We start from the raw sequence: 26,182 nt of genomic DNA on the forward strand, positions 1-26,182 counted from the left end.
AGCTCAGCCGTGTCCTCAGATAGTACTTGTAGGTTGCCAAGTGGTGGGAGGCAAGCCTAAGTACCTTCCCGTGAAGGTGGTCTCACCTTCTCACATCAGAGTGAGGCGGAAACCTCGTCACTGAAGCATTGCAACAACGCTTACTGTTTCTGAACTCACAGTTCATTCAAGGCGGTAGATGGAAACCCAGCGGCTGGGAAGCACGAGCGCTCGGCGGGTGCATGACGGACGGGCTGGGCATCCTCCCCAGAAGACAGGGCCGGCCTCAGAACCATCACAGTGACGAGACCCCACCAGCCAGCCGGGGTCCCCGCGGCCTGGGACTCTGCTTCTCTGGCGGCCCTGGGGCACTTAGGTCCAGGCCCGGAGCTAGACTGCCCACGTCCACCTCCTGGCTCCCTCTTGCTAGCCACGAGGCCCACACGTCTTTACCCCCACTAGACCTCAGTTTCTCCCCTGCAGACAGAAATAACACCTGCTCCCAGGCCCAGACCGTGATCTGCCTTCACCGTCCTTTCCAGGGACATCAGGAAATGTGCATAGAAAGCAAAGCCCAGGCTGCCCGTCACTGTCCCCCACTCAGTGCCCCCTTCCCCAGGGGGACAGTCCCCCTGTTGGCTGACCCTCTCCTGTGTAAGGGCCCTACTTGCTTTTCTCTGGGGCCTGAGGGACAAGCCCCCACATAGAGACAGCACCGGGTCCCCAACAGCGTGCTAACCCATGGCCAGCTCCAGTCGTAGCACGGGGGCTCCCCTAGCAGCCCTCTCCTCTTGACCACCTCCCTGGCCCCAGCCAGTGGCTGCACTGCCCCCCTGCCCAGGGCCGGTGTCAGCCCCTCCCCCACCCGCTCTCCCTGCGCAGACGGGAGGGAAGCAGGTAAGGAAGGGCGCGTCCAGCAGGCTGGACAAAGCTGCGGCCTTACCAGTGACTCGTCCACACCCCACTGCCCCAGTGTGAGGGGAGCGGGCACCATCTCCACCCTGAAGCCTGGGGCCCCTGTACAGGACACCCTCGACCGAAGGGTCAGAAATGGTGCTGCCTTGGCAGGAAGCCTCTGTCGGCAGCTCTGGTTGGGTCCTGGGAAGGACGCAGCACGGCCCTTCGGGCCTCCGTCCCCTACACAGAACCTTACCCCCTGTTACCTCCCCACCCCCAGCCCCCCAATACCCAGGCAGCCCAAGGCCCTCGCTCAGCCCAGACCCTCCCACTCATCACCGGGGACAAGTCACCAACGTGGAGGAGGGGCTGGGGTGCCCTCACCCCCTTCCCTCCTGATCAGGGCCTCCCCCTGCCCTGCCGCCCCCATCAGGTGGGGATGGAAAGGCCCAGGGGCCTAGCAGCGGGGATTCCCCTGCCGAGAGGCCAGAGGAGGGACAATGCTCCCAGCCCCCAGCCCTGGCTCCCCGGGACGCTCCCCAGGACGCTCCCCAGCCAGGCCGCACCCAGGAGGGATCCTCAGTGTGATGAATGCCTGACCCCCACCTGTGGCCTGAGGGGGCGTGGGCAGTTAGCACTGACAGAAGGGTCCCCCAGGGCTCTGCCGGGAACACGGCCTCCCTGACAGCCTGGGGGCCCCGCCAACGTGTGCAGATGTCCGGTAAGAAGTCCTTCTCAGGCCACTCGGCTGAGCAAGGCAGCTGTGGTTAGAGAGAGTCCACACCCCACACCACCCTGCCTGGGCCGCGTAAGAACTGCCCTGCACCAGCTCCCAGCCCGCACCCAGAGTGGCCGAGCCCCCAACCCGAGGAGACCGGCTGGACCCAGCAGCAGGACCCCCCTGCGTACAGGCCCTGGGTGGGCAAGACACATGGGCAGGCCTGGCCCTCCCCGACCCCCGTGGAGGAGGGGGGCTCTGCTCGAGCTGCCCCGGGCCCTGCTGGCGGGACTCCTCGCTGCAGCGCTGGGCCCGCCCCACACACTTAGTGGACGCAGCACAGACCCTCGAGGAGGCCCTGCTAGCCCAGCATCAGGTGTTCTGGGTGCCCAGCANAGCCCAGCATCAAGTGTTCTGGGTGCCCAGCAAGCGTGCGAACAAACAGCTCACGGAGGCTGCCATGGCTCCATGGATGACGTCGAGCCCACTGCACCAACAGCCCTGGGTGAGGGCCCTGCCTCTCCACTGGGCCCCAGCTCCCAGCCCCTCAGCTCTGTGCACCGGGACTCCCAGAGCCACCCCGTGTGGGCTGCCACATGACCTTCTGGCCACTCCCCGTTGGCCTGGCTGCAGCAGCCATAGCCCCTCCCCTCCATCCCCTCCCATTCCTTTCCCCCGTGGAGCTGGGCACAGGGCCCGGAACTCACGCACGCACATCCCCCAGGGGCCCAGCAGGTGACACTCCCATCTTGGGGTCCACCTGCAGCAGCCCAGCTCCGAAGCCCAATGACCCCAGGGACTGGAGCAGGTCAAGGGGAGGGGAGGGAAGAAGAGGGGAGGGGAGGGGAGGGGAGCAGGACACACAGACCCACTGGAATGGGGCCGAGGCCTCGAATGCGGTGGGAGCAGGCACACAGCTCAGAGGCCCCCCCGGGGACGTAGAGGCAGCTGGCGGGGCCACTCTTAGGCTACAGCCCTGCCCTGTCCCCTGCCTACCAGGTGCCGACGGGGGCACAGTTCAGACTGGGGGTGAGGCCCAGGAGTGGCCCCCAGAGCACACAGACAGGTCAGGTCACTGCTGCACGCCTCAGCCCGCCCTCCTGACTGTGGGTGTAATGGGCCACAAGGCTCAGGAGGGCTGCTGCTGACAGCCGGCCACCGTCACGCACAGAGCCAGGGTCTCGAGCCCTCCCCCGCTGCGGAGCTCAGCCTCCCCCCTGCGAAGGCGGCATCACACCCCTCTGCCTCCCGCTCAGCGTCGCAGGGTGGCGGGGGCCTCTGTGCCGGGTTCACAGCAGCCCGGCGAGCTCACCTTGGCAGGACAGAGGGACAGGGCGGGGAGGAGGGCCTGCCAGTTACCTGCACCCGGCCCAATAAACACGCAGAAGCCGTCCTCCTGGGCCGGGAGCGAGGCGCAGGTGACCGGCAGCCCGCCCCCGTCCAGGTGGCTCCAGCACGCGTCCTCCAGGGCCTCGCAGAACTGGCGGCAGGGCGGAGGCGCGGGCGGCGGGTGGGCGCCACAGGGCGGGGCCAGCAGCAGACAGAAGAACCAGGCGAGGAAGCGGTGGCAGTGCGTCTGGAGGAGGTCCCCCCACGCCCGGGCGGCAGCCCGCACCTCCTCACTGGTCCCGTGGTGCAGGTGGTTGGGCAGCCAGGAGCGCCCGATGCCCAGGCGGCTGCAGACCGGCAGGGAGGGAGGCAGGGGCAGGCAGCGGCCGGCGGCGTGGACGGGCTGCCCGGCGGGGATCAGCGGGTCCGCCCCGAGCAGTGCAGAGTTGTTAGCGAGACCAGGACCCACAGAGTCAGCCACGGGAGCAGACCAAGCACCCTTGACCCCCGTCATAGCTGAGAGTGGGATCCGGGACACCAGGGTGGGGGGGCCAGAGGAGAGAGCCGAGGGGGCAGCAAGGGCGCCCAGGGGACCCGTCACCAGGGGAAGCAGATGTGGCATGTGCCTGAGGATGTCAGGGAGCCGGTGCTGCTGGCCGGGATGGGCTGCCGCGGCCTGGAGTCCTCCACTGTCCAGACCCTGGGGCCGCCCCAGGGACCGCTGGCTGCCCCAGGGAGGGGCCCCACCTGGCACAGAGGACAGAGAAGCTCTACCTGGAGAAGGTGGTGGCACCGAGGGCCCGCCCGGGAAGGGAGGCGGCTGGGTGGGCACTGGCTGGGTGCCGGCCTCGATCCTCTGGGAGCCCGGAGAGCTCAGGGTCCAACTGTCCAGCCAGAGAGCGGTCCCGTTCTCCTGAGGGGGGCTGGAGGGCCCGGGCAGGGTGAGGGGGGCTGTGGGGGTCGCAGGGGCTGCCGTCTCTGCCCCGGGGGAGTTCGTGGTGGGAGTGCTGTCATCCCACAGCTGGACAAAGCTCCGGATGCCCTGAGCCACATTCAGGATCTTGGCTCCCACGCCGGCGATGTTCTCCTCCTTCAAGTCCGGGCCCGTGGCAGAAGCCCTGCCCTGGCCAGTCTCCAGCCTCTCCACGGGGAGCTCGGAGCTGGCAGGGGACCTCCCCTGCTCCGTGGGGCCATGCTGCGGGGCCACATGTGTGGTGGTGTCCTCTCTGGGCTGCACATGTGGGCTCCCTGGGGGCTCAGAGACCAGTCCGGCTGTGGGCCCGTCGGTCCCAGTGGACCACAGCCAGTTCAAGTTCAGAAGGTTAGCCTGGGCGGCCGCGAGGCAATACACAAGCAGCAGCAACGGGCCGAGGTGGCTGCCGGGGTGGCGAGCCATCAGTGCTGTGTGCTCACAGAGCCGGGCGGTGTCTGCGTCCTGTCCCGTCCCGGGGCCGGGCCAGCCTGGCTCCACCCTCCCCGCCCACAGGCCCTCAGCCGCTCCCCCTCTCCTGTTGCCCGGAGGCTCTTTCCTCCACCTTCCTGTTCTCACCAAAGGGAAAAGACACAAACCTCTAGATCAAGGTGACAGGCAGTATCCCCCCCACCCCCGCCCCTGTCTTTGCAGCAGCCACAGACTGCAAGAGGGAGATGGTCCCTGCTTCCGAGCACTGCCCCCTCCCTCCGCTGACCCCCGCGACGGGCTCCTCCAGGAGCTGAGGTCGAGAGAAAGCCCCTGACCCGTGCCCTAGGGCAGGCGCCTGCTTGGGGCAGGGCAGGTCAGGGCTGGGCACCGTGGGCCACTGCAGGCAGCCCCGGCCCACTTGCTCTCGGAGACCCTGCAGCGGAGAACAGCCCTGAAAGAGCCTGGCCCGGGGCCACCAATCTGTGGCAAAACCGGACTTAAAAAGGCTCACCATTCCAATTCCTGTGGAACAAGCGTTGCCTCTGGACATTCACCAGCCGAGAGGCTGAGGCTGGGTGGTCCACACAGCCCCGGGGCCAGGCTCCCCACCTGCAAGGACACGCAGCGCCCGCGGCACGCCCCTCTCTCCCTCTGGCCAGAGCCCGCGTGCTGGGTGCCAGTCACGCTCCGCACGGTCCTGAGGGTTTCCAAGTTCACTCCAGAGCTGCTCAAGGGACAGAACGCCGCAGCGGCTGGGGTCCGTGAAGGCAGGGGAGGGTGACGGGGCTAATCGACACCGGAGCTGCCATCGGCAGCCACAGGATCCAGGCAGACAGGGGTCTCCCCAGCACCCCCGCCCCACAGCCCAGACCGTGTGTACAGCAGACGCTCTGCGGTCCTGGGCACGTGGGGAGGGGCTGGGTGCTGGGGCCTCCTCCAGGGCCGGTCCCCGGGCCGCAGGGGTGCGGGTGCGTGGGCTTCCCCACCCCCACGAGGGCCTTCCCTCCCGTCGTGAACACCCCAATGGGGCCATTTGTAAAGCACAGCCAGCACAGCCCGCCAAACACGGGCCAGCGCTCTGCCTTTACCCCACGAACCTCGCGGGACACAGCCACCAGCTCGCTTACGAATGAACAACTGAGGCACAGAGACCGTGCCTGGCTCACGGAGGACAGCCCAGAGGAGGCAGAGCCAGAAGGCATCCAGCACACCCACAGACACCCTGGCTGGTCCATGCACACTCATGTCCACTCACACCATCATGCACGCTCATTTCACCAACACGTCCTACACCAGCTCCCACGTCCCCTCAACACCGGTTGTCCCCAGGCGCTGGCAGGGGTCTCAGCCCAAACCCCCACCCCGGGGAGCTGGGTTCAGCAGCGTAGCCACTATGACGTGTCCCCAACTGTCCCCAGCTCGGAGCACTGAGGATGCAATCACTCAGCTACCGTCCAAAGGGCAGGGCCCAGCTGTTCGGGTCAGAACTAGGGTTTCAGGGAAGAGGAACACTGTGTCCCCTCTGCAAAGGGGGGCATTCCATATGCAAACATCTGTGTCTCGGCTAGGCCTTGTTCCCAGCATTAATCCTCGCAATGCTCAGAATTCTTAGAAATGCCCAGAGAATCGTCTCCTTGCTTGAAAATTCACTAATATGATTTTATGCTTAAAAGTGTCTCGGGAAATCTCAGGACAGAAGTCCCAAAGGCCCCCTCCCTTCTCCCGTGCACCTGGGTGCGTCTGTCGGAGGGTGGCTCCCTTGTCCCTCCAGATGGCCCCGGGCCCTCAGCTAATCCCTGGGGCCACTTGACTTAGCCAAGGAGTCTTAGATGGGATGCCAAAAGCCTAAGCAACAAGGGAAAAAAATAAATCGGACGAGATCAAACTTTAGAACTTTTGTGCTCCAAAGGACACCATCTGGAAAGTGAAAAGACACCCCACAAAATGGAAGAAGATATTTGCAAATCATCTATCTGATAAGGGACTCCTGCACCTGGAATATGTTGAGACTGCCTACAACCCTAGAAGACGACATGTCATCCAACCAAAACGTTGGCCAAGGACCTGAACAGACATCTCTCCAAGGAAGACCTACAAATAGCCGGCAGGCACGTGAAGAGTCATCAGGGAAACGTGGAGTGAGGCCACATGGGACACACTTCACATCGAGCAGGACGGCTGGAGTCAGAGACGGAGCGTCCGCGGCAGGGGCGGGGAGCGAAGTCAGACCTCATACCTGCTGGCGGGAAGGTCCGCTAGCGCAACCCGAGGAAGGGGTCCGGTCCTCACATCATGAAACACAGAGCTAGGCTGTGTCCAAAACTCCCACTCAGGAAGCAGACCCAAGAGAAACGACAGCATGTGCCCACAGGGACGTGCACACGAATGTTTACAGCCGCATCATCATGAGGGTCCGAGGCGGAAACGACCCCGCCCGTGCTGTGAGCATCGCTCCCCCCTGAAGAGGAGCCTGACACCTGCTACCACAGATGGCTGGGGCCATCCCGCTGAGAGGAGCACTCCATCCCTCGCCCAGAGCGCAGGAACCCACCGACGCAGGCTCGTGGTTGTTCGGGCTGCGGGGATGGTGACGGTGTCGCCGCCAGGCCACCCTGACGAGAGCGGTGTCTGCACGAAAGTCGTCAGTGAACCGTGTGGCGCTGTGTCAACTACGCCCAGATGGTGTTTGGGGAAAGAAGGACGGGCGTTCGGGTCGTGTCTCGAAACCCCAGTCTTAAGTCAGATACTGTGTGATCTCTGTATTTGTGAGATGACTGGTTTCTCCACACATGGATGACAGCGTGTCCTTCCTAAATTCCCGCGCACCTTCCCTCGGTTTCCGAAGGGAGTATCTACTGCTTTTTAAAACCAGGGACGTGGAGCCTGGGTCACCTCTGCCACTAAGATGATTTCCAAGTTCACTCCTGGCTTCTGTCGAGACACACTTTCCTTCTAGTGAATTAAGCCTCCTCCCGGCTCCGTCTGTGTGCCCTGGTGCCTCGTGCGTCCTCAACGCCCGCGGGCCCGGAGAGCCACGCTCCTGTCTGCTCCTGTGTGTTTGCGGCCGCCCGGCGAGGGGCGCTCACTCAACAGGAGGCACTGGGATCCTGTCCACGTCCTAGTGAGAGTGAGACTCCCAGCCTGCTACGGCCACGTGTGCTTCACAATCGGGAAACCCACAGCGGCAGTAAGGACCCTCGTGGCTGGGGGCCCCGCACGCCCGTGCATTAACCCTTCACCTCCTAGGGACATATTTCTTTTCACTCATTCATCAAACACACACGGAGCTCCTCCTGGGCGTCCAGCCCCCGCTCTGGGCATAGACGATGCATCAGCTACGGTACGGGAAGGTCCATGGCAAAGTGGACATGGAGGGCACACGGGTGACCGCTGCGGGTGAGGATGTGGGACACAGGGAAGACAACACAAGCACGTTCCCCACGGAGGGACACCAAATTCTTGCGGGCTGATTCTAGCTCAGCTGTCCGGACCGGAGGGGCAGCCTCCACCAGCCCGCGGAAGGACAGTCCCGCTCTGGGACTCGTGGGGGTCGAGCAACACCAGTGTCACCACAGGCCTGTTTCGCATGTTATTTACCGAGAGAAGAGTCCCCCCAGGACGGCTGTTAAAGTGTTTTTCTGGGAATGGGGCCACATGGCCGGCATTTCACACAAAGGCTCTTGGCCCAGAAGTTAATATTTCACTAGTGTTTTCGCCGGAGCCCCGGGGGACCTGGCATCCAGAACATCACATCACGGCTTTGTTTCTCGGTGGCGTGGAGAGACAGTGACTCATCCCCAAAACCTCAAATACGGGCACAGCACAGCGCCAGGCCCCGGACCCCCAGGACCCCGGGGGACGCCCTGGGAGGAGCTGGTGCCCCAGCCGGGGAGGGGCGGCAGGAGGGGGGTCTCAGCACCTCAGGGCAGGGGCTGTGGGGGGCAAAAAGGGAGACAATGTGGAGAAACTGTAGGACCTTTTAAGCCGTGAAAGTCCGATTAGTTTTTAAGGGTTTGGTGGGTTGCACATTAACTTGATTTTTAATGGAGGCCGGGAGTGCAGGCTCACGAGGCCAGGTTCCCATGGGGAGGGGACGGAGACGTGGCTGACCTGTTCAGCCCCCCGATCCGTGAGGACCACACTCCAGTCTGACTGGGTGATGGGTCAAGCCCCTCCTATGTCCAATACCCCAAACCCACCAATACCCTCGAGGTCCCACACTGTGACCCCAGCCCCTGTGCCTGGCCAGGACCATGTGGCTGACGAGGGCAGGCTGGACCGGGAGGCAGTCGGGGGTCCCCAGACCCACTCCTGACCACGGGCCCCCACGAGGACAGTACCAGGGTTGCTCCCTGTCCTGATCTCCAAACGCAGCAAGCATCCAGAAATAGCCACGTCACAGAGGAACACAGGGGGCCGTGGGATGTTCACCCAGCACATGACAGTGTTTCTGCCATGGACACGGGGGGCTGTGTCAGCAAACCACCCCCGAACCCCAGCACCAACCTGACCCGGGAGACCCACCAGCCCACGTCACAGAGGAACACAGGGGGCCGTGGGATGTTCACCCAGCACATGACAGTGTTTCTGCCATGGACACAGGGGGGGCTGTGTCAGCAAACCACCCCCGAACCCCAGCACCAACCTGACCCGGGAGACCCACCGGCGCCCCACTCCGGGCTCACACCACCGCAGCCAAGGCAGGAAGCCCGCTGGCCACAGCTGCCCCATCTCGATTCCACGTCCACCTGAGTGGCCGGATGCTCCACGGAGAGCTTCCTCAACGGCGAGACTCGTTCAGTCCACGGGGCCACGCCCTCAGGAAGCCAAGGACCTGCCGGGTTGGGGCCCGGCCCGTGTCTGCCTCCCACCCTCTCAGCTTGGGCGTGCTCGTCGGCAGGAGAATGGACAGCAGCGCCGCCCGCTGCGGGACAACGGGCTGGAGGCCGCGGAGGATGAGGGTGGGAGAGCTCCAGGCAGGAGGACACAGGCGAGGATGTGCTCCAGGAGCAGGGGCGTCCCCGTGGCTCCGGGAGCACATTCGCTGGGAGCAGAACGTGAATTTTGTCCTTGTCATACTGGGGTTTTCTAGCTTTGGGTTTGGGGGTGGGTTTTTCTGGTAGTTATAAAAACAAAACTCAAACAAGAGTAAAGGAGAAAAAGAGCAAGGGACAGGGACTGAGAAACCCAGGGGTTCTGCTTCAGCCGCNTGCTCGTCGGCAGGAGAATGGACAGCAGCGCCGCCCGCTGCGGGACAACGGGCTGGAGGCCGCGGAGGATGAGGGTGGGAGAGCTCCAGGCAGGAGGACACAGGCGAGGATGTGCTCCAGGAGCAGGGGCGTCCCCGTGGCTCCGGGAGCACATTCGCTGGGAGCAGAACGTGAATTTTGTCCTTGTCATACTGGGGTTTTCTAGCTTTGGGTTTGGGGGTGGGTTTTTCTGGTAGTTATAAAAACAAAACTCAAACAAGAGTAAAGGAGAAAAAGAGCAAGGGACAGGGACTGAGAAACCCAGGGGCTCTGCTTCAGCCGCGTCCAAGCAATGCTGGGTGGGCAGCGTCCAGCGGCATCCCCGAGGTGGCCTGGAGGTGCCCGGCGAGGGTCTGGCCTATGCTAGCGTGCCGGAGTTCACAGGATTTCGCAGACGGGCGTGTGCGTCTTTCTGGGATGGCCCGGTGTTCAGGCACCGCCAGAACTAGCCTTGGGCGGGGCCCTCCTTGGGCCTGGAAGGGTCCTCCAGGTCAGCATTGGCCCAGCCACCCCCCGCCTGGACCCTGCACGTCCTCCTCGGGAGTGGCTCCCAGCTGGGGTCGAGGGCCGGCCCCGCAGGGCTCTGCAGGGCGGTGGGCAGGGGAGGGCGGTGGCCAGGCCAGGGTGCTGGGATTGCCAAGCTCTCCCGGGAGGACCTGCTGGGTGTCCTTCCTGCACAGCTGGGTCACAGGCTGACACCCACATCATATCATGGGGGGCCCACAGGTGGTAGGAGAGGCAAAGTCTCGGAGATTCCACAGCAGGTCGAAAGGCGGCCTCGAAAATACGCCTAAAGCCTCACGGAGCCCGTGACTGCCGTTGCTGGGATGAAGGTGCAGGTGCGATGAGTTAGGGACCTCAAGGAGACCGTCCTGGACTAGGATGGGCTAAATCCAATGACAGGGTGCTTACGAGGGACAGAAGAGGAGACACAGACACAGAGTGGAAGCCGCATGAAGGTGGAGGCAGAGACGGGAGGGATGTGGCCACAAGCCAGGGACACCTGGGGCCCGAGAATCTGGATGAGGCAGGAAGGACCCTCCCCTGGAGCCGCTGGGGGAAGTGCAGCCCTGGGGCACCTTGACCTCCGACCTCTGGCCTCCACACTGGGAGAGACCGAATTTCTGTTGTTGTAGGGCCTGGTGTGTGTAATTCACGACAGGAGCCCCAGGACTCACACCAACTCCTAAGGGTCTGTGGGGGCAGTACAGGGGCCGGGGTCAGGCTGGGGGTCAGGAAGCAGCAACCGCCCCCCCCCCCGCCCAGAGCAAGCCTGAGTAGTTGGGGGCCCTTGTCTGCTGTGGAAATGGCTCCTGGCTGGGGTGGGTGTGCTGCCCGAGGGGAACACAGCAGAAACTGGTGGAAGACGCCCACGGAGCCCCACCCAGCCCCACCGAGAACGTCCACGGAGCACGTGGCACTCGGCTGGCCTCTGGCTGGCCTCTTTTGGCAATGTCACAAAAGAAAATCGGACGCTTTGCCCAGGCTGCCCAGGCCCCGGGACAAAGAGGGGAGAGGCTCCTGTCACCACCACCCCAGGACCCTGACTCTACCCTACGCGGACCTTGGCCAGGAGTGGCCTGTGGGCTCAGCCTGGCCGCGGCCACCCACTGGGGGTCAGTGCAATGTGCCCTATGCTCCACTCTGGCCTCTCCCGCTGGGTCCGGATCCCGGGCCTGCTGGAAAGCAGGGGAGACGCAGGCCCCAGTCCCCACAGACACGGGCTGCAGCGAGTCCCCCTCTCCCTAGCCACGAGAATGCTGGCAGGTACACGGGTGACAGGAGCCCCGGGAGCTGGCTGGGACCCCAGTGCTGGCTTCTCCTGTCCCAGCTCTGATTCTAGAGACAGAAAAGGGAAGCAGAGGGCAGGCATGCCCACCACTCCGGGAAGATGTGGGAACGTGCAGACACCCAGGCTCCGTGCTTTGTTTTTAACCCTAGAAACGTCACAGCAGCCCTCCCGCCATCTGTGCCCTGTGGCTGTCTCCTGGCCGCGTCCGTCCCGACCCCAGGCTGGCGTCTGCCCCCTCATGCACCTGCATGGAGCTCACCTCCCGGGGCTGGGGCTGTTTCCATCTCTTGTCTGTATTTATTTCCCATCTTTACTCAAATAAGCTGGTGTTTTCTGACGGGAAGGCAAGAGAAACAGAATCCCACGTGGGCCACATGGCAGGGCCCTGCCTCAGCTGGCATGGTACTAAAATGTGACCATGTGGCCCCAGATTCTAGCCACCCGCTCTTCATCGCCGGCCGCAGCGGGCAGCCTGGGTCCCAGCGCCAAGCCCAGCGCTCTCCCCGTGCCCCGCCAGCACCCGCCTCCGGAGCACTGTTTGCAGAAGAAGGCGTCCCCAGAGGGTGGAGGGAACTGCAGGAAACGGCTCTCTCCGGAAGGAAGGCTGCTCCCCTGCATCCCAGCCCCGGGCAGGAGACTCGTGTGCTTCTCACAGCAGCCCCCGTGTGGGGCACGCAGAGCGGGCTCTGCCCTTCCGCTCACACCAGACACGCGCGACACACCGAGCTCTGCCCGGGACCTGCAGGGGAGGCCAGGCCACTGTCTGCGGGCACCTCCCACCCAAGAAGAAGACCGTTTTTGTTCCACGTGATAAACCAGGTGAGGTGACAGGAAGGGAAATGCATCCAAGGACACAGAAGGGAGAGGGGCATGCGACGGCACGGGGTCAGGGGGAAGGGGGCAGGTGGAGGCTGGCCGTGGTCCCAGCCTGGGGACTCTACTGGCCCCTTGCACAGACAGCAGGGGGCCCGCCCAGGGCCACCACGCGGGCGCCCTCCACAGGCCATGGAGCCACGGGTCACCATCCCCCGTCACGACCAGTGGCTTGCTTCCAGCGGCCTCGCTAAGCCCGCGTGTAAGAGCACAGCTGGGACCACGCAATCAGTCACACCCAGAACTCAGGGAACATAACTAGGACAGAAGCTGGGGCCACAACAGTCACGGAGCAGACAGCTGTGCTTGGAGCCCCATGTCTGTGTCTCCGCCTCGCGGGAGGTCCGGGAAACCTGGCGCGGCCGTCTGCCGGCACCACCCCCACGGGCGCCTGCCTCCTGCCCGCTCACCGCCGCTGGCCACACAGAGCACGTGGAAGGAGTGCCACGTGGAAGGGGCAGGGTCAGAGGGCCACCGGCAAGCCCGCGAGGTCTGTTTGAGTTTGCACAGGGAAGCAGCCCAGACACCCTTATCTACCCTGCTAGGATTTTCACGCTGGCTGAACACGGCGGGGCCTGCAAGTGCCTCCACAGGCCTGTACCCAGAGCCAGGGGGTTGTGTTTACCGCGCGGGCATCCTTCAAGGGGTCACCCCTGGGCAGTGCTGCCCCTCCACATCCCGAGCCCCACATGCTTCACGCACCCCAAACCGGCTAACGTGGCAGCAGCTGGAGGAAATCATGCCCTGTTCAGTGGCGGGCTGGAAATCCCTCAGGCGTCTACACTGGGATCCGCCCTGTGCCTGAGGACCCAGGACTGCGTCCGAGGCAGGCTGTCAAACCCCACTGACCAGCAGGGGGAGCCACAGACCACACAGACCTCAGGCTCTTTCCACCCAGGGGAGCTTGCGTTCAGCAGAAACTCCCTTTTCAGGGCATCAGGTTTTCTTAAATTATAAAGGTGATTTACCTATTTTAAGGGATAAAGGCCTGGGAAGTAAAAGTTAACCTCTCCTCACCCTTGGCTCTCCTCTGCCCACAGGCACACAGAATGCCAAGGTGCTCCCTGCATGTCTGGACCCGCCTGCACCGGGGCCCCCTCGCAGAGCTGATGCATGTGCGTGACGGGGGAGGAGCTAACACCCGCTCTGGTCACTCCACGCTGGCACACACAGCCCTGCTGCCCCATGGGTCGCATCTGGTTTGGCCACTCTGTGTGATGCTGGACTGATGTCCTGGCAGGTGGGCGCCCTAGTCTGTGGAGCACAGACTTCCAAAAATGGGAGCGCCGGGTCACAGAGAAGATCCTAGAATTCAAGTACCAGGTCCTTCCGAGGAGAACGCACACAACTGCCCCAGCAGCATGGAGGCCGCCCCTGTCACTGCCACCCTGACGGATGGGAAGAGGGAAGGCTTCCCTGTTTCCTCCGTCCGTGTGGCCGCAGGACTCACGTCCCCTCGGCACGTCCTGTCTGCTCTGAGGGGCCCCCCTGCTCCCGGCCCTGCTCTCCAGGGCTCCTCTGTCATCAGAGGCACGCACCACCTCCCGTCTCCATGCAGCAGACACCTTCTTCTCCGTTCTCGTTTCCCTTCCGCAGTTTTCCCTCACTTTCACGTGTTCGGGCCTCTGCTCATGCCTCTTGTCTTCGGAGGGTCCTGTCGCGCTTGCGTCCCCACCACGAGGCCACAGGAGTATCCTCCTAAATGCCAGCCTGATGTGTTCAGAGTTGCCTTTGTAACATCTGGACCTGTAGATACTCATTTCTCAAACTCCAGGCAAGGGCTAGCTCTTCCCCCAAGCGGTCCCGGCAAAGACTTTTATAAAATACAATAAAAATATCACCATGATGCCAAATTGCTATGAACATTCCTAAACAGGTACTGTCACTTTCTTGGGCTTTTTCCCGTCCCAATACCGTACTGGTCACCTGCAGGCCTGTGCCCCTCCCAGTGGGCTCCAGGAAGGGGCCACCCTGCACCGTCTCCCGGCTGGGGGGAGAAGGCCTTGGACTAGCCGTCCAGGGTCGCAGATATGGAGTTTGAAGGGGCAGGTCTGGCCTTTCCTGGGTCAGCATGGAGTGTCCAGATAGGGGCACAGGTGGGGCCAAGCGCCCAAGCTCTCTGCCCATCTGCCAGCCCTGCTGTGACTGCAAGCTGTGTGGGCAAAGGCAGGACACGCAGATGGACAGCTGCGGGAGCACATGTCTCAGCACCCTGCACTGCGGCTTTTTGGACCTCCCCCCCCTGCGCCCCCCCCCGCCCCCGCACACGTGGACACATTGGCCGGGCGGCTCTCAGGAGCGCTGGGTCAGCCGTCTGGAATTTATGTCTGGTCACACGTGGGGGCGTCTGTTTTCTGCAGCTGCATGGACCCCTGCTGGTGCCACGTAAGAAGACACCAGTCTTCCCACGAGAAGAACAGCACCACTTCCCCCCTAAACACACGGCACCGCGGAGCCAGGCTGGGCCGGGCGCCCCGCCGTCCCGAGCAGTCGTGCACACTGCCCGCGACGGCCAGCGGAAGGCCCGGGGCTGAGAGGGAGCGGGTGAGTATGTGGCTGACAGGCTCCCCACCTCCGGAACTCGGCGAGGGAACAAGCCCACAGCTCGGAGCGGACGCGCCTCCCGCGGAGCGGACAAGCCGGGGTGGACTCCTTCAGTTCCAACTACCTTCCTGGCTGCAGCCTGGACAGTGGCCTCCGCCCACGGCTTCAGCCTCGCCGGCGTCCAACCACGGCCACCTTGCTGGCCGATTAAGGGCCCTTCTCCTTCCGGATGAAGCTGGAAAGGGATAGTCCATTCAGCTTTTAAAGTCACAAGAAATGTCCACAGGAAGTTGTAAAATTGAGCCTAGGTTCATCTGAAGGCAGGGCGCTGGGCACGCACCCTCTTCACACCCTCTTCACACCCCCACCCATGGCTCCCACGGGCCAGCCCCCCAACGCGGCTGCACACGGCTGCCACGTCTCCTCTGGGGCCTTCCGGACGGCGTGGCTCTCCGCCGCGGCCCCACGCGCAGCACAGGGAAACCACGGCCAGAATGAGCACCCAAGCTGACCCTTCAGAGCAGGATTTTAGGTGAATTCCCTTTGAAAACATTCTTTCTCAGCAAGGGCCCCAATTGTCCTGGACTTAGTGTCCCCTCAGAGAAGAGCGGGGAGCCCCAGCGTGCCTCTCACTGGGGACCCAAGGGGACCCGCTACCCTGGACCAGAACCGACCCTTCACCCCACGGGACCTCCTCCGTGGCGTCAGCCCCTGACACTCAAGCTCACACCTCCGGCTCCCTGTTCCCACCTCCAGACCCCGCCCGCCCCACCAGGCTCACCGGTACCCCAAGCCCCACCAGATGTCCCTCCCACACCTAGGCTGCCCGTTCCTGCCTGCAGCACCCACCTACGGTGTGGCTCGGTCAGGGGCAGGGCTGTGGGCCTCACCCCTGCACCCTGCCTGGCACTCGGGTCCACACTGACGCCCCCTTTGTCAGGACAGGGAGCACCCCAGCCCCCCACACTCACCAAGGATGGGGCCGGCCTTCCCACACGGCCCTGTGGCCACAGTTGAACTCTGGATGCGTGACCAACAGCTGGGCTTCTGTGCCCAGCCTGACCACGCAGCCATGGACCTGGCCACGGACCAAACTGCCCAGGCTGGGGATGCTGGGGAGGGGCTACTGCCAAACCTGTGGGGGTGGGGCTCCCTGGCTCGAATTGGCCCCCAACCCCTGGACACAGGGCTGCTGAGGAGACATGTCCACCACTTTCCTCTCCCTCCCACCCTCCTGCAGCTCCACCCCACTTCCTAGGACTCTCACCTGCTAGTCCACGTGCTTGACGCCCTCCACCCTGGGTGTGCACAAGCTCCTCCCCCACCTTGTGCCCAACAGGGAAGGGGCAGCAGGCGCTCCAGAGACAAACCCCACTGCCCACATCCCTCCAGAACACCACATGTGCTGGACACCCCTTCCTCGATGTACTCCCCTCCCCTGATGAGAGTTTTTACGCCTCAAGCTCTTCTCAAACTGCAGCCTGTCTGCGTAACATGAACCATGACAAGAGCAAAGCTTCGGATTCCAGAATGGGCTGTTCGAAGGCCCTGGGGTCGACCCTGTCCAGAGCAGCTCCAGCACTGCCTGATGGGGATGATGAGAAGAGCTGAGCATGTGCAGGAGACAACTCCAGGGGCCAACCCCCCGGGCCGCCGGCCAGGATGAGGCCCCCATCTCCTCCCCAGAGGCCAGCCTGTGCCTCGGACACGCCCCAAACCACCCTCATGGAAACAACCAACTGGTAAGAATGAGCTCAAGTTCTGTCTCCTGCTCCCTCTGCGTTTCTTCTCCATGTTGACTTTAAATGTCCTGACAGCCCTTCCGTCAACGCCACACATGCAAAGGCCAGAGCAAGGCCAGAGCGGCCATGGTCACACCGGGGGGCGTGAGGGAGCCGGTGTGGCCGCAGGGCAGGCTGACAGAGGAGCCGACCCCGGGCATGTGAACTGTGGCTGGGAGTCGACCGGAGAAGCTCTGCCTTAGGCATGAGAGCAGAGGTGTCGGAGTGGCACCCCCATCCCCGCGTGGGGACATGCTGCCGTCCTGCCCTCCAAAGCCTGGCATCAAAGGGCAGAACCCCTCCCTGTTTCCACGACGCCCGCCTGTGGGACTGGGGGGCTCTGGAGAGGCGCCCGCTCCCGGCTAAATGCTTCTCAGAGCCATCCGGACCCCCACGTGGCCCTCCGGCAGCCAGCGCCTCGGTGAGTCTGTCTGCAGGGGGGGAAACGGCGGCACAGAGGAGACACCGTGTCCCTGAGTCACAAGGCTGGAGAGGGGCCCGTCGCCCCGCGGAGCAGAACACAGGACTGAGGTGCCCCCAGACGCTGCCGGCCCCCTTGGCCCCTCAGACGGCCACCCCGAGCCCGTTCTCGCAGACAGAGGCCTCTCGTGAGGACAAACGGATGGGAGGTCATGAAGGCCTCGATGAATGGGCGACCTTGAGGCGCAGGACGGGGCGGGGTCGGTCTGCTGTCTGATGAGCCAGCCAAGGCCCCAGGGCTTCCACTCCCCCCCAACCCCGGGAGAGGCCTTGGCAGCCGGGTTCCCACCCGCGAGAACCCCAACAGTGCAGCCCCACGCAGCAGGCAGCCCCATCCTGGTGGTTTTAAGTCTGCTAAGAAAACACTTACAAAGTGAAGGATTGTTTTTATTTACAGAAAAGGACTGAAATGTTCTTAGGGACATCTGAACACACTGTCCATGCTTCTCTCCTTGTTCTTTCAGGACCCTTGAGGGTGAACAGAGACGGACATTCAGGAGAGTCTGACCCCTTCAAAATGAATGGCGTTTTCCCACAGGTTGTCACGGCGAAGGGGACGGGTGCCCTCCAGGGGGCGCGTCCCGGGCAGGCTCCATGGCACATTCGGCAAAACTTTGGAAATCCGGGGCAGCGGCGGGGTCGTCCTGATGGAGCAGTGGGCGGGCTCCAGGCAGAGGGGACGAGAAGGCTCCCTCCCGACAGCCCCTTCAGAAGTCCCAAGTCACGTCTCCACGCGGGCGTGGCGGATTGAGTACAGGAGCACAGACCCCAGAGCCTCTGCGGGCTGTCGGGGGGAGCCCCCCTGCAGATCCCACTGCTCAGCCCTTAACACAGGCCGGCCCTTGAACAAGCTCACAGGCGGCGGCTTTGGGGTCCCTCCCCCCATACCTGGTGCTTCTCACAGGGCTGACCCGTCCCCCTTGCCTGGGGCTCCCCACCATATAAGATGCCCTCCCACCTGGAGGCTGTGACCCTCAGCACAGGGGCCCAGGTTCAGAAAGCTGAGGGGGCACCCCGGCCCCTGGTATTGCCCCATTCACAGCTGCCGGCAAGCTGACTGGGGCATCCCCCCAAAGACATGAAGGGTGGGGCCCCCAAGGCCTCTGATGAAGGCCTCCTGCCACGGACCCACAGAGTCCAGAGTCAGCCGGGCATTGCGGGGACGGCCTAGCATGCCACCTTCCTCGACGTCCAGCTTTGCTCGCTCCCAGCCGGCTCCCCCCCACACCCCGTCCGAAAGCCTCACAGAGCGGGCTGGGGGCTGCTGGGGTGGGGGCGTCGGGGAGAATTCTGTAGGTTCTGGAAAAGCATCGGCACAACTCCTGGGGCCTTGATCACATCACCATGCTCTGGGGGCGTCAGGACCCCCCATCAGAATGAATCCCCCTCCCCCATGCCATCAGCCAAGGCCGCTGTGGGGTGGGTCCCGCCTCCTCGGGGCTGTGAGCAATGGCGGCAGAGTCTGCACACAGCAGGCGCTCACTGGAGGTCTTTGCAAACACCTCCTAGCAAGCAGGAACTTGAGAGAGGAGAGCTCTGTTCTGTCTCAGACCCCCTCCCAGCCCTGCCTGACAGCCCAGATAAGCTGCTATGAATGGAATGTGACCTCCTCCTGGGATGTCGGCCCCCAGTCTAGCAAATAAATCACCTGGAAGCAAAACGGCCAGGCTCCTGCGGGACGGAGCGGTCATGCGCGGGTTACAGACGGTGCACAGTGGAGGTGTGGCCGTCCCCCCACGTCCTGTTTCTGCCTTGGTCCCCCGCCGCCCAGCAGACCCGCCGCGTGGACTCTTGACGCGGGCAGGGCCCCGTGATCACGGCTTCCGGCCGGCCAGTGCCCCTGACAGGCTGCTTGATGAAAGCGCTCAGGGCCGGGGGCATCTGCCAGGCCATAAAAGGTCTCTCAGTGTGGTCTTTGCCTAGAAATAAAAGCAAATTCACCCGACGACCTCGAGACCTGAGGCCAAGATGAGCCCTCTCCACATTCTTGGGCTTCCAGGGGCTTAGGCAGCCACCCACGTTCTCCATCTGCCTTTGTAACCAGACCCGGGGTCACCACCAGTGACCCGGAGCCTGCCCTGTGCAGACCAGCCCCCTCCTCTGCAGCCCACGCAGGCCCAGGGAGGGCAGAAGCCCCGGGTACCCCACCTGGGACCCTCTCGGAGCAGCTGGGCAGGTGGCTGAGGGCCCCTCCTTCTGCCACGTTAGTGGATTCGGGACATCTGTGCCCCAGGAGGGCAAACTAACAGGAGCTGGGAGGACCTTCCCCCGGCTCCAAACTTGAGCTCAGAGTCACCATGGAGCGTGGAGAGTCCTGGTACACGCAGGGACACAACCAAGGCCCCAGTCCACACCTCACTCCACGCTGGGCAGCAAGCAGCCCTTCTGCAGGAGCAGGGAGCCAGGCCCAGGAGCAATGGGCCTGGGGAGGTGGGGAGGGACACCAGCAGCTGAGTGTCACACGGCTCCCAAAGGACCCCGCTGACGGGGAACCGAGAGGTGGGAAGACACGCCCCGCAGTCTCTCTGGCCAAACGGAGGAACCGCCAGCTAGAGGGCCACAGACGGTAACAGGAAGCACATGCTTCTGTCCGCACCTGTCCCTCACCATGTCGGAGGGTCTCGGTGCCTGTGGCCTGTGCATCCGTCAGAATTTGAACCTGGAAGAAGACGCCTCCAGCCCCCCCACCACGGGACCACAGGGAGGGGAAAGGGGGAGAGGGGACCCAGGAACCAGCCTTCCTGGGACACAGCTCTCAGCGGGGGAATGTGTCTGCACACAGACGAAGGAACACGCCCCACGAACACCCAGCCCAGTGCGTGGGGTGCACACACGTCCCTTCTGTGCCAGCAGCGACCCTCCTTCCAGGGCCTGCCGTGCCCCTGCCCTCTGTCCAGCTCTTCGATGGCGGGCCAAAGAGAAGCACTCTGCATCCTCACCTCCCGACAGGCCCTCGCCTCAGTCCTGGGAGGTGCTGCCGACACGCTTCTCCATGGGCCACGCAGGAGGAGGGCTCGCAGACGCACCCTGGGCCACGGTGAAGGAAAGCCACAGTCCTCAGTCCGGAGACATTTCAGTGGCAGGCAACGTGCTGCACACGTCGTGGTATCTACAGGGCGTACCCTTCGTCCACAGAAAGGGATGTGGCTCCGGCACACGCTGCCCCGTGGACGGGCCCAGAAGGACCTGGAGCACGTCATGCTCGGCGGGAGAAGCCAGTTGCCACAGGACACAGGACACAGGATCCCAGCCACGCTGCATGCCTGGAGCGGGCAAACCGCAGACGGAGAACAGCAGCGGCAGTCAGGGGCGGAGTGCGGGGGTGGGGAGCGACTGCCATGGACGGNGGGGGGGGGGGGGGGGGGTCCCCTCCTGAACGTTCCAGAACCAGACACGTGACAGCTGTATGACGTTGTGACTAAATGTCCCTAAATCATTGGCTTTAAATGGTTAACTTTATGCTATGTGAAATTTACCCCCCCAAAATGGTAAGAATCCGATGGTTTCCGACCTGCAGAGGTTAAAGCTCCTGACGTGTGGAGATGGCCCACCTCGTGTCCTGCGGTCTCCTGACCTCCGTCCCGGTCCCTACCTGTGCCGATAGGCCCAGGTCAGCTGCCCTCCTCACAGGCTGCCAGCCCTCATCGGGGAGGCCGCCCCACCACACAGCCCATCCAAGCACATGGCCTCACCCCCCACCTGCTCCCCAAGCTCCAAGGGCCCTGCCCAGATCCCGCACAACAGGGCGAGACGTGCCCTCAGCGGTGCTCGTGGAGGGACGGGGTGGGGGACGGCCAGGAGGGCTGCATGGGGGAGGTGGTGTGAACGGTGTCCTGGGCTCCCAAGACGAAGCTGGGAACCAGCCCGTACCGCGGAGGCCCTGGGGCCGTGAGTCACTGTGCCTCATTAGTCAGACCTGAGCTCATGGCCCAGGTGTGAGCCCGCATCCCCGAGGCCTAGGATTCCTGAGGCCTCACCCCCCCTGCACCCAGCCACGGGACCAGCGCTCCCCAAGTCAGAGCGAACTATCTGCTGGGTGACGAAAATCCGACCCCGGAACCTGGCAGGACTCCAAGCAGCCACAGCGCTGGACGGTCAGGGCCTGAGGCAACAACCCAACGATAAGACGGCAAATTCGAATACTGTCGACTCAGGGCAACTCACCCCGCGTCAGCCCCAAACCCCTCTCTCGGAGCCTCCCGCCAAGCGCAGGTGGGCTGTCCCGACACGTAGGCAGACGGGTGAGGTCACGGCCGGGATGGGCGAGGGGCAAGAGGGGGCATGCCCAGGAGAGGCGGTGCACGGCCCACGGGCTGGATACCCTTGCCAAGCAGGTCCCAGCCAGCGCCCGGGTGGGGTCAGGGGTCTGGGGCCACGGGAGCCATCAGGCCGGGGAACAAAAAGCCGCTTGGGCCGCTGGTGGGTGAGGGGGTCCTGACCCGCCTCCTGGGATCCACACCTGGAAGTGAGTGGAGGTCACGGGCAAGGAGGGGTCGGGAGGCTTTGGGAAGTTTGTGCACCCGTAGGAGGAAGGGTGGCAGCCGGGAGGGGACGTGGCATTTCGATGTGAGCCCCACGGGGTCCAGGTGCGTCACCCACCCCAGGCAGCTTACACATGCTCCGGAGAAACCCTGGTTTCAAACATGCACAACGGCCCACAGGCGCACGTGCAGCCCCTGAAAAGCGGTGCATGATGTTGGGGACGTGCTGTTCTGTCAGACCCGCAGGCAGCAGCGCCCAGTGCCCTGCCTGCTGGGAAGAGCACCCTCTCAGCTCTGCAAGGGCAGCTCCCTTCCCCTGCATTCCCGGGTCCCAGCGGGACCCTGAGGTCCAGTCCTCCTGCTCCCCAGCCGCAAGCCCTTGCAAGGAGAAGGGCCCTGCCGTGTCCGCGGGGCAGCCGGGGAGGGCTCCACACGGGGGAAGAAGGCAACCTTACGTCCAGGATGCCGGAGTCCTCACCAAAAGGCAATTGCCCGTGGCCAGCAGGCAAAGCAAGGGATGTGTACAAGCCACACAGACCAGGAGCTGGGGGCCCTTGCTCGGCACCGAGCTGCTGCAGACACGGTCCTCACAGTTGCAAGCCTGGGTGCACTCGAGGCGTCCTCCGACAAGCACCTGCAGGGAACCAGGCTGCAGTGGCCACCCTGCCGCTCCCGCGGGCCTGCAGGGTGGAAGGGAAAGCCACTGCCCCCTCTGCGTGGTCACGGGCCCGGCCCACGCAGGGCCCTAATGGCTAGTGCTCGGCAGTTTGCTTCAGCAGAAGAGGCGCCCCCAAGCCTGCTGCTGCCCTCCCCCCACTCTGTCCTCACATACTGTCCACAGATGGGCCAGCCAGGCTCAGGGCACAGGAGGCAACACTGCGTCCCCCCAGCCCCTGGGGCTCACAGACGCCCCTCACCGGAGAATACAGCCGGGGTTCCAGCACTCTCGTGGGGCCTGAGCCTCGGGTGGCGAGCTGAGCTGGGCCAGCCAGTTCCCAGCCTGTTGCTGGCCGCACCAGGAGCTAAGCTGCAGCCGGACCGCCACCCCTTCCCCGCCCCACGGGAGCCGCCCTGAAAAGTAAGGTGGGCAAAAAGACAAGTGGCTTAAAGCCCCCGGGCTCCTGCCTGTGTGAGGCGTCTGTACCCACACAGTTCTCCCCGGGGTTCCCATTAACCAAGAGTGGCGCCCGCCAGTACTGAGAGAGCAAAGGTCCACCACCCTGCGACCACGTGCAGACACAAGTTCAGGCTCGATGATGAGTCCTAAGTATCCACCAAGCACCCAGCCCGCCGTCTTCCCTCCTCTCCTCCCCGTCCTGCTCCCGCCGTCAATGTCATTAAGGCCCCAATCAAACAGAACCAAGTTCCCATCGGGGCCCAGCTACATCCTCCGGGGCCCAGGAAGAGCCCTCGGCCCCTACATCTGTTCTGTAAAACCACGAGCCCTCTGGCCCCCCACGCTGAGACTCAGGAGGGCCGTTCCCGTCCAGGCACCAAGTCTGGATCCCCTGGCTCTGCACCTTCCCGAGAGGCTGGGAAAGGCAGGAAGGCAGGACACGCCCAGGGGACCTGGGGCTTCAGGAGCAGGAGCACGGGGAGCGGCCAAGCCCCTCCTGCCAGGCTCCATCCCCCCCAGGATGCCCTCTCTCCCTCCTAGAGGTGCACAGAAGGCGCTGGGCGAGATGTGGCATCCGCTGTGGGATCCGTACAAGGACAACATGCGGCTGAGAAACCAAGAAGTCACAGGGCCAGGGTCACACACCATGATGTCTGTGGGCTGAGTCACACACTCTAAACCCTTCCCAAAGGGACCCTAAAACCAAGAGCCTCCAACGGCAGCCTCTGGCATCTGTGGAAAGTTCCAGCACAGAGCCCCTGATCTGCTTCCGTGCGCCAGCCGCTGCGGGGGCCGCGGGCCCTGCCCTGTGACCCTCAGGGACGCCCCAGAACTGAGCAGCACTTGATACTCTGATGGCCACCTCCTCCTGGGGGCCCCCCGAGACCCTCTGGGGAGCCTGGTGCTGCGGGCGGCACCCAAAGGGGCGGTCACGAGGCGGGAAGGGGGACGGACAGCCTCCGCAGCCTCAGCAGGGCTCCGTGGGAGGCAAGCCACGTCCCTGAGCCATCAGCCCTGGGACCCTTCCCCACAGGGAACGGCTCTTACGGAACTGGGCGGGGTGGCTCCCATTCTTCCAAACTGCGGGCAGAAACCACGAGGATCTGGCCGCAGCCGCCCGAGCTCTGAATTCAGGGGCACAGTCCACACCGTGGGCCCGTTTCAGAGGCCAGCCTTGGAGACAGGGCCCACCTCCCCCACCATCACACCCATGCACTGTCTGGGCCAGGACCCGAAGAGACACGGGGCTGCTCCCCCGACACAAAGGGACGCTCTCTACAGGGGACCCCGGGCCATCCCCTCCCCAGGGTCCCACAGCTAACACAGGGCAGAGCTGGTACAGGTGTGCTCACCTGCAGCCCCGCCCCCCTCCCCACCTGCTTCACTGCCTCTCAGCGAGAGGGGCCTTCCGTCTGCTCCCCGGATCTGAGCTGCAGCCTTCTGGGCAGCACAGACGGGCTCCCGCTGCAGAGCCCACACAGAGGGTGCCGCAAACGTGGATTTGATCCGACTTGCTCCTCGGACGCCCTGCGAACGGCCATGAGGAGCTCATTGTGCCGCTACGCACGTCCGACCAGATGCCTGGGCGCGGAGGCGGCCTGCCCGGCCCCTCAGGGGCGGTCCCTCCCCACTGGCTGCCCACTGTCCCTGGCCTAGGTGCCTCCGCAGACGGCTGGCCCGGCTCCCTGGCCTGCACACCCTGGCGGGGGCGCTCTCCTCGTCCACTCCAGTCCTGCTCACACTGTCCCACCTTAGATCCCAGCTCAAGTCTGGGAGACCTGGCCTGTCCAGCCACGGACCGCGGGGACAACACCGCAGAGCCTGGTCCCGAGACAGCCCCAAGGCCGCGGCTCCAGCTCCGGACCACACAGCCAGAGGGAAGGGACCTTCCGGCCACGTGTCCACAACACATCTGGGCGAAGACGGAGCTTTTCTTCCAAGGGGGGGGGGTGCCCTGTCGGGCCTGATGTGTTAATGTTTGACCATGTCCCAGATAATTAACTCCGCGCTAACCTGGGTGACTCAGGGGCCACGGGGCGGGGGGAGGTATCTGTGCCGTGACACAGCCGGTGCTGACCTGGGCCAACCCTGCAGAGACGGGGACTCAGAGGTCCACCGTCCTGAAGGAAGTCGGAAGTCCACACGGCACCCCAGTGGAGGCGGGAGGCCCCCAGGGTCCCGTCTGCCTGGGAAGCACCTGAGGGTGAAGGCTCCCATGTCCTTCTCTCTTCGAGTCATGTGAGCAGTTCCTGGAGGAGTGGGGAGTGACCGGAGCCCTTGCAGGCCCCCACACCCAGCAAGGGGACTCAGGGGCCTGGGGACCCCCAGACGAAAGCAGCCACCCTCAAACCTCCATACCCTGGGACTGATTTCCAAACGGGGCCTGCCCCTGGGGTAAGGGAACCGTAGCAGGGCCGTGGGGCCCTTGAGCCTCCAGAACCCACACGCAGCGAGCCCAGGAGGCCACGGCCTAGGGACAATGCCGCATCTCCCCTGGGCTGGGGCAGGCAGCCCATGAGCGGTCCCTCTGCCCCGAGACACAACCCTGTGGGAGCGTGGGGGCACGTATGTGAGCGTGTTGGGTGGGAGGGAGTGAGGACCCCTCCCCCAGAATGGGACACGCCTCGGGAACGGGAGGAAGGGCGGCACAATCTGAATGACCGGTGGGCTCGGGGCAGACACCGCTGCACACCGCTGAGCGTGTACCAGTGAAAGCCTTGGGGATTCCAGAGGCGCGGTCACCCTGAGAGGGCCACCACTCCCCCTGCGCCTGTGGGAGAAGGTTATCTGCGCGGCGTCTGCTGTGCCCTGTGAAAGCAGGTCCCTGGCCCGCAGGCGGCGAGGACTGGCAGCCTGCTTCCTGCAAGCTGCTGGGAGGGAGGGTCTCCAAGCAAGAGGGCACCACACGCAGCTGATGGCAAAATGGTATGAGCTCCACTCCCCTGGAAGCCTGGACGCAGCCTCTGGGGTCTGGCCCCGATGACCCCTGTAGGCGCATCGGAGCGTTTCCTCATCCATCAGACGCGGGTCTTGCAGACGCAGAGCCGGAGCCGCGGCCCAAATCCCCCCAGGGCGCTGGGCCTGCACCAAACGGCCTCTCTTTCAGGAAGGGGGGGTGCGCCCAGTGAACATCCCCCCATCCCACCGCGCCTCCGGGCTGTGCTGGACAAGGGGGGTGTGGGGGGCGCACCAGCCCACGGAGGCCCCAAGCCTACCGCCAGCCGGTGGAGGGGATGACTTGTTACCGCTGCTTTGCCACCCCCATACGGGGCACACCCCCACGTCCTGTGCAGCGGGGCTCCCTCCACTTACGACAAACCCAGCCTGGTGATTGTCCCGCCACACAGCCTGCCCGGACTCCTGCTTCCCGGGCCAGCTGCCGCCATGTCCCGGGGCCCATCGATGCGCGGCCCTCATCTGCACACGGTACACGATTTACAATTTCAGGGAGGGCGCCTGGGTGGCTCCATCGGTGAGGCGTCTGCCTTAAGCTCAGATCAGGCTCCCAGGGTCCTGGGATCGAGTCCCGGGTCGAGCTCC

General features: G+C 64.1%; 2 protein-coding genes across 7 annotated transcripts in view; both read right to left on the reverse strand.

Annotated features, from left to right (window-relative positions):
• The window catches only part of COL18A1 (collagen type XVIII alpha 1 chain), an 84,919-nt gene that overhangs the window by 45,352 nt on the left and 13,385 nt on the right, over positions 1 to 26,182 (reverse strand). For 2 of the 6 annotated variants that reach the window (XM_034654404.1, XM_034654393.1), the window contains exon 1: positions 3,698 to 4,344. The exons of 2 other annotated variants lie outside the window; for them this stretch is intronic. In XM_034654404.1, the coding sequence (XP_034510295.1) occupies positions 3,698 to 4,319 (622 nt within the window). In that variant the 5' untranslated portion in view covers positions 4,320 to 4,344. Of the gene's footprint in view, positions 1 to 2,953; positions 4,349 to 26,182 lie in introns of those variants that run through there. 2 more of the 6 variants (XM_034654381.1, XM_034654389.1) reach the window with 2 other exon arrangements.
• Positions 23,963 to 26,111, reverse strand: LOC117801056. The gene is made up of 2 exons (XM_034654422.1): positions 24,720 to 26,111; positions 23,963 to 24,169 (listed from the first exon to the last, which is right to left on the reverse strand). Exons 1-2 carry the CDS (start codon positions 25,658 to 25,660, stop codon positions 24,034 to 24,036), a joined length of 1,077 nt encoding a protein of 358 aa, XP_034510313.1. The 5' UTR covers positions 25,661 to 26,111; the 3' UTR covers positions 23,963 to 24,033.

Source organism: Ailuropoda melanoleuca, chromosome 1 (genome assembly GCF_002007445.2).
Source record: "Ailuropoda melanoleuca isolate Jingjing chromosome 1, ASM200744v2, whole genome shotgun sequence".
In the NCBI taxonomy this organism is placed as follows: domain Eukaryota; kingdom Metazoa; phylum Chordata; class Mammalia; order Carnivora; family Ursidae; genus Ailuropoda; species Ailuropoda melanoleuca.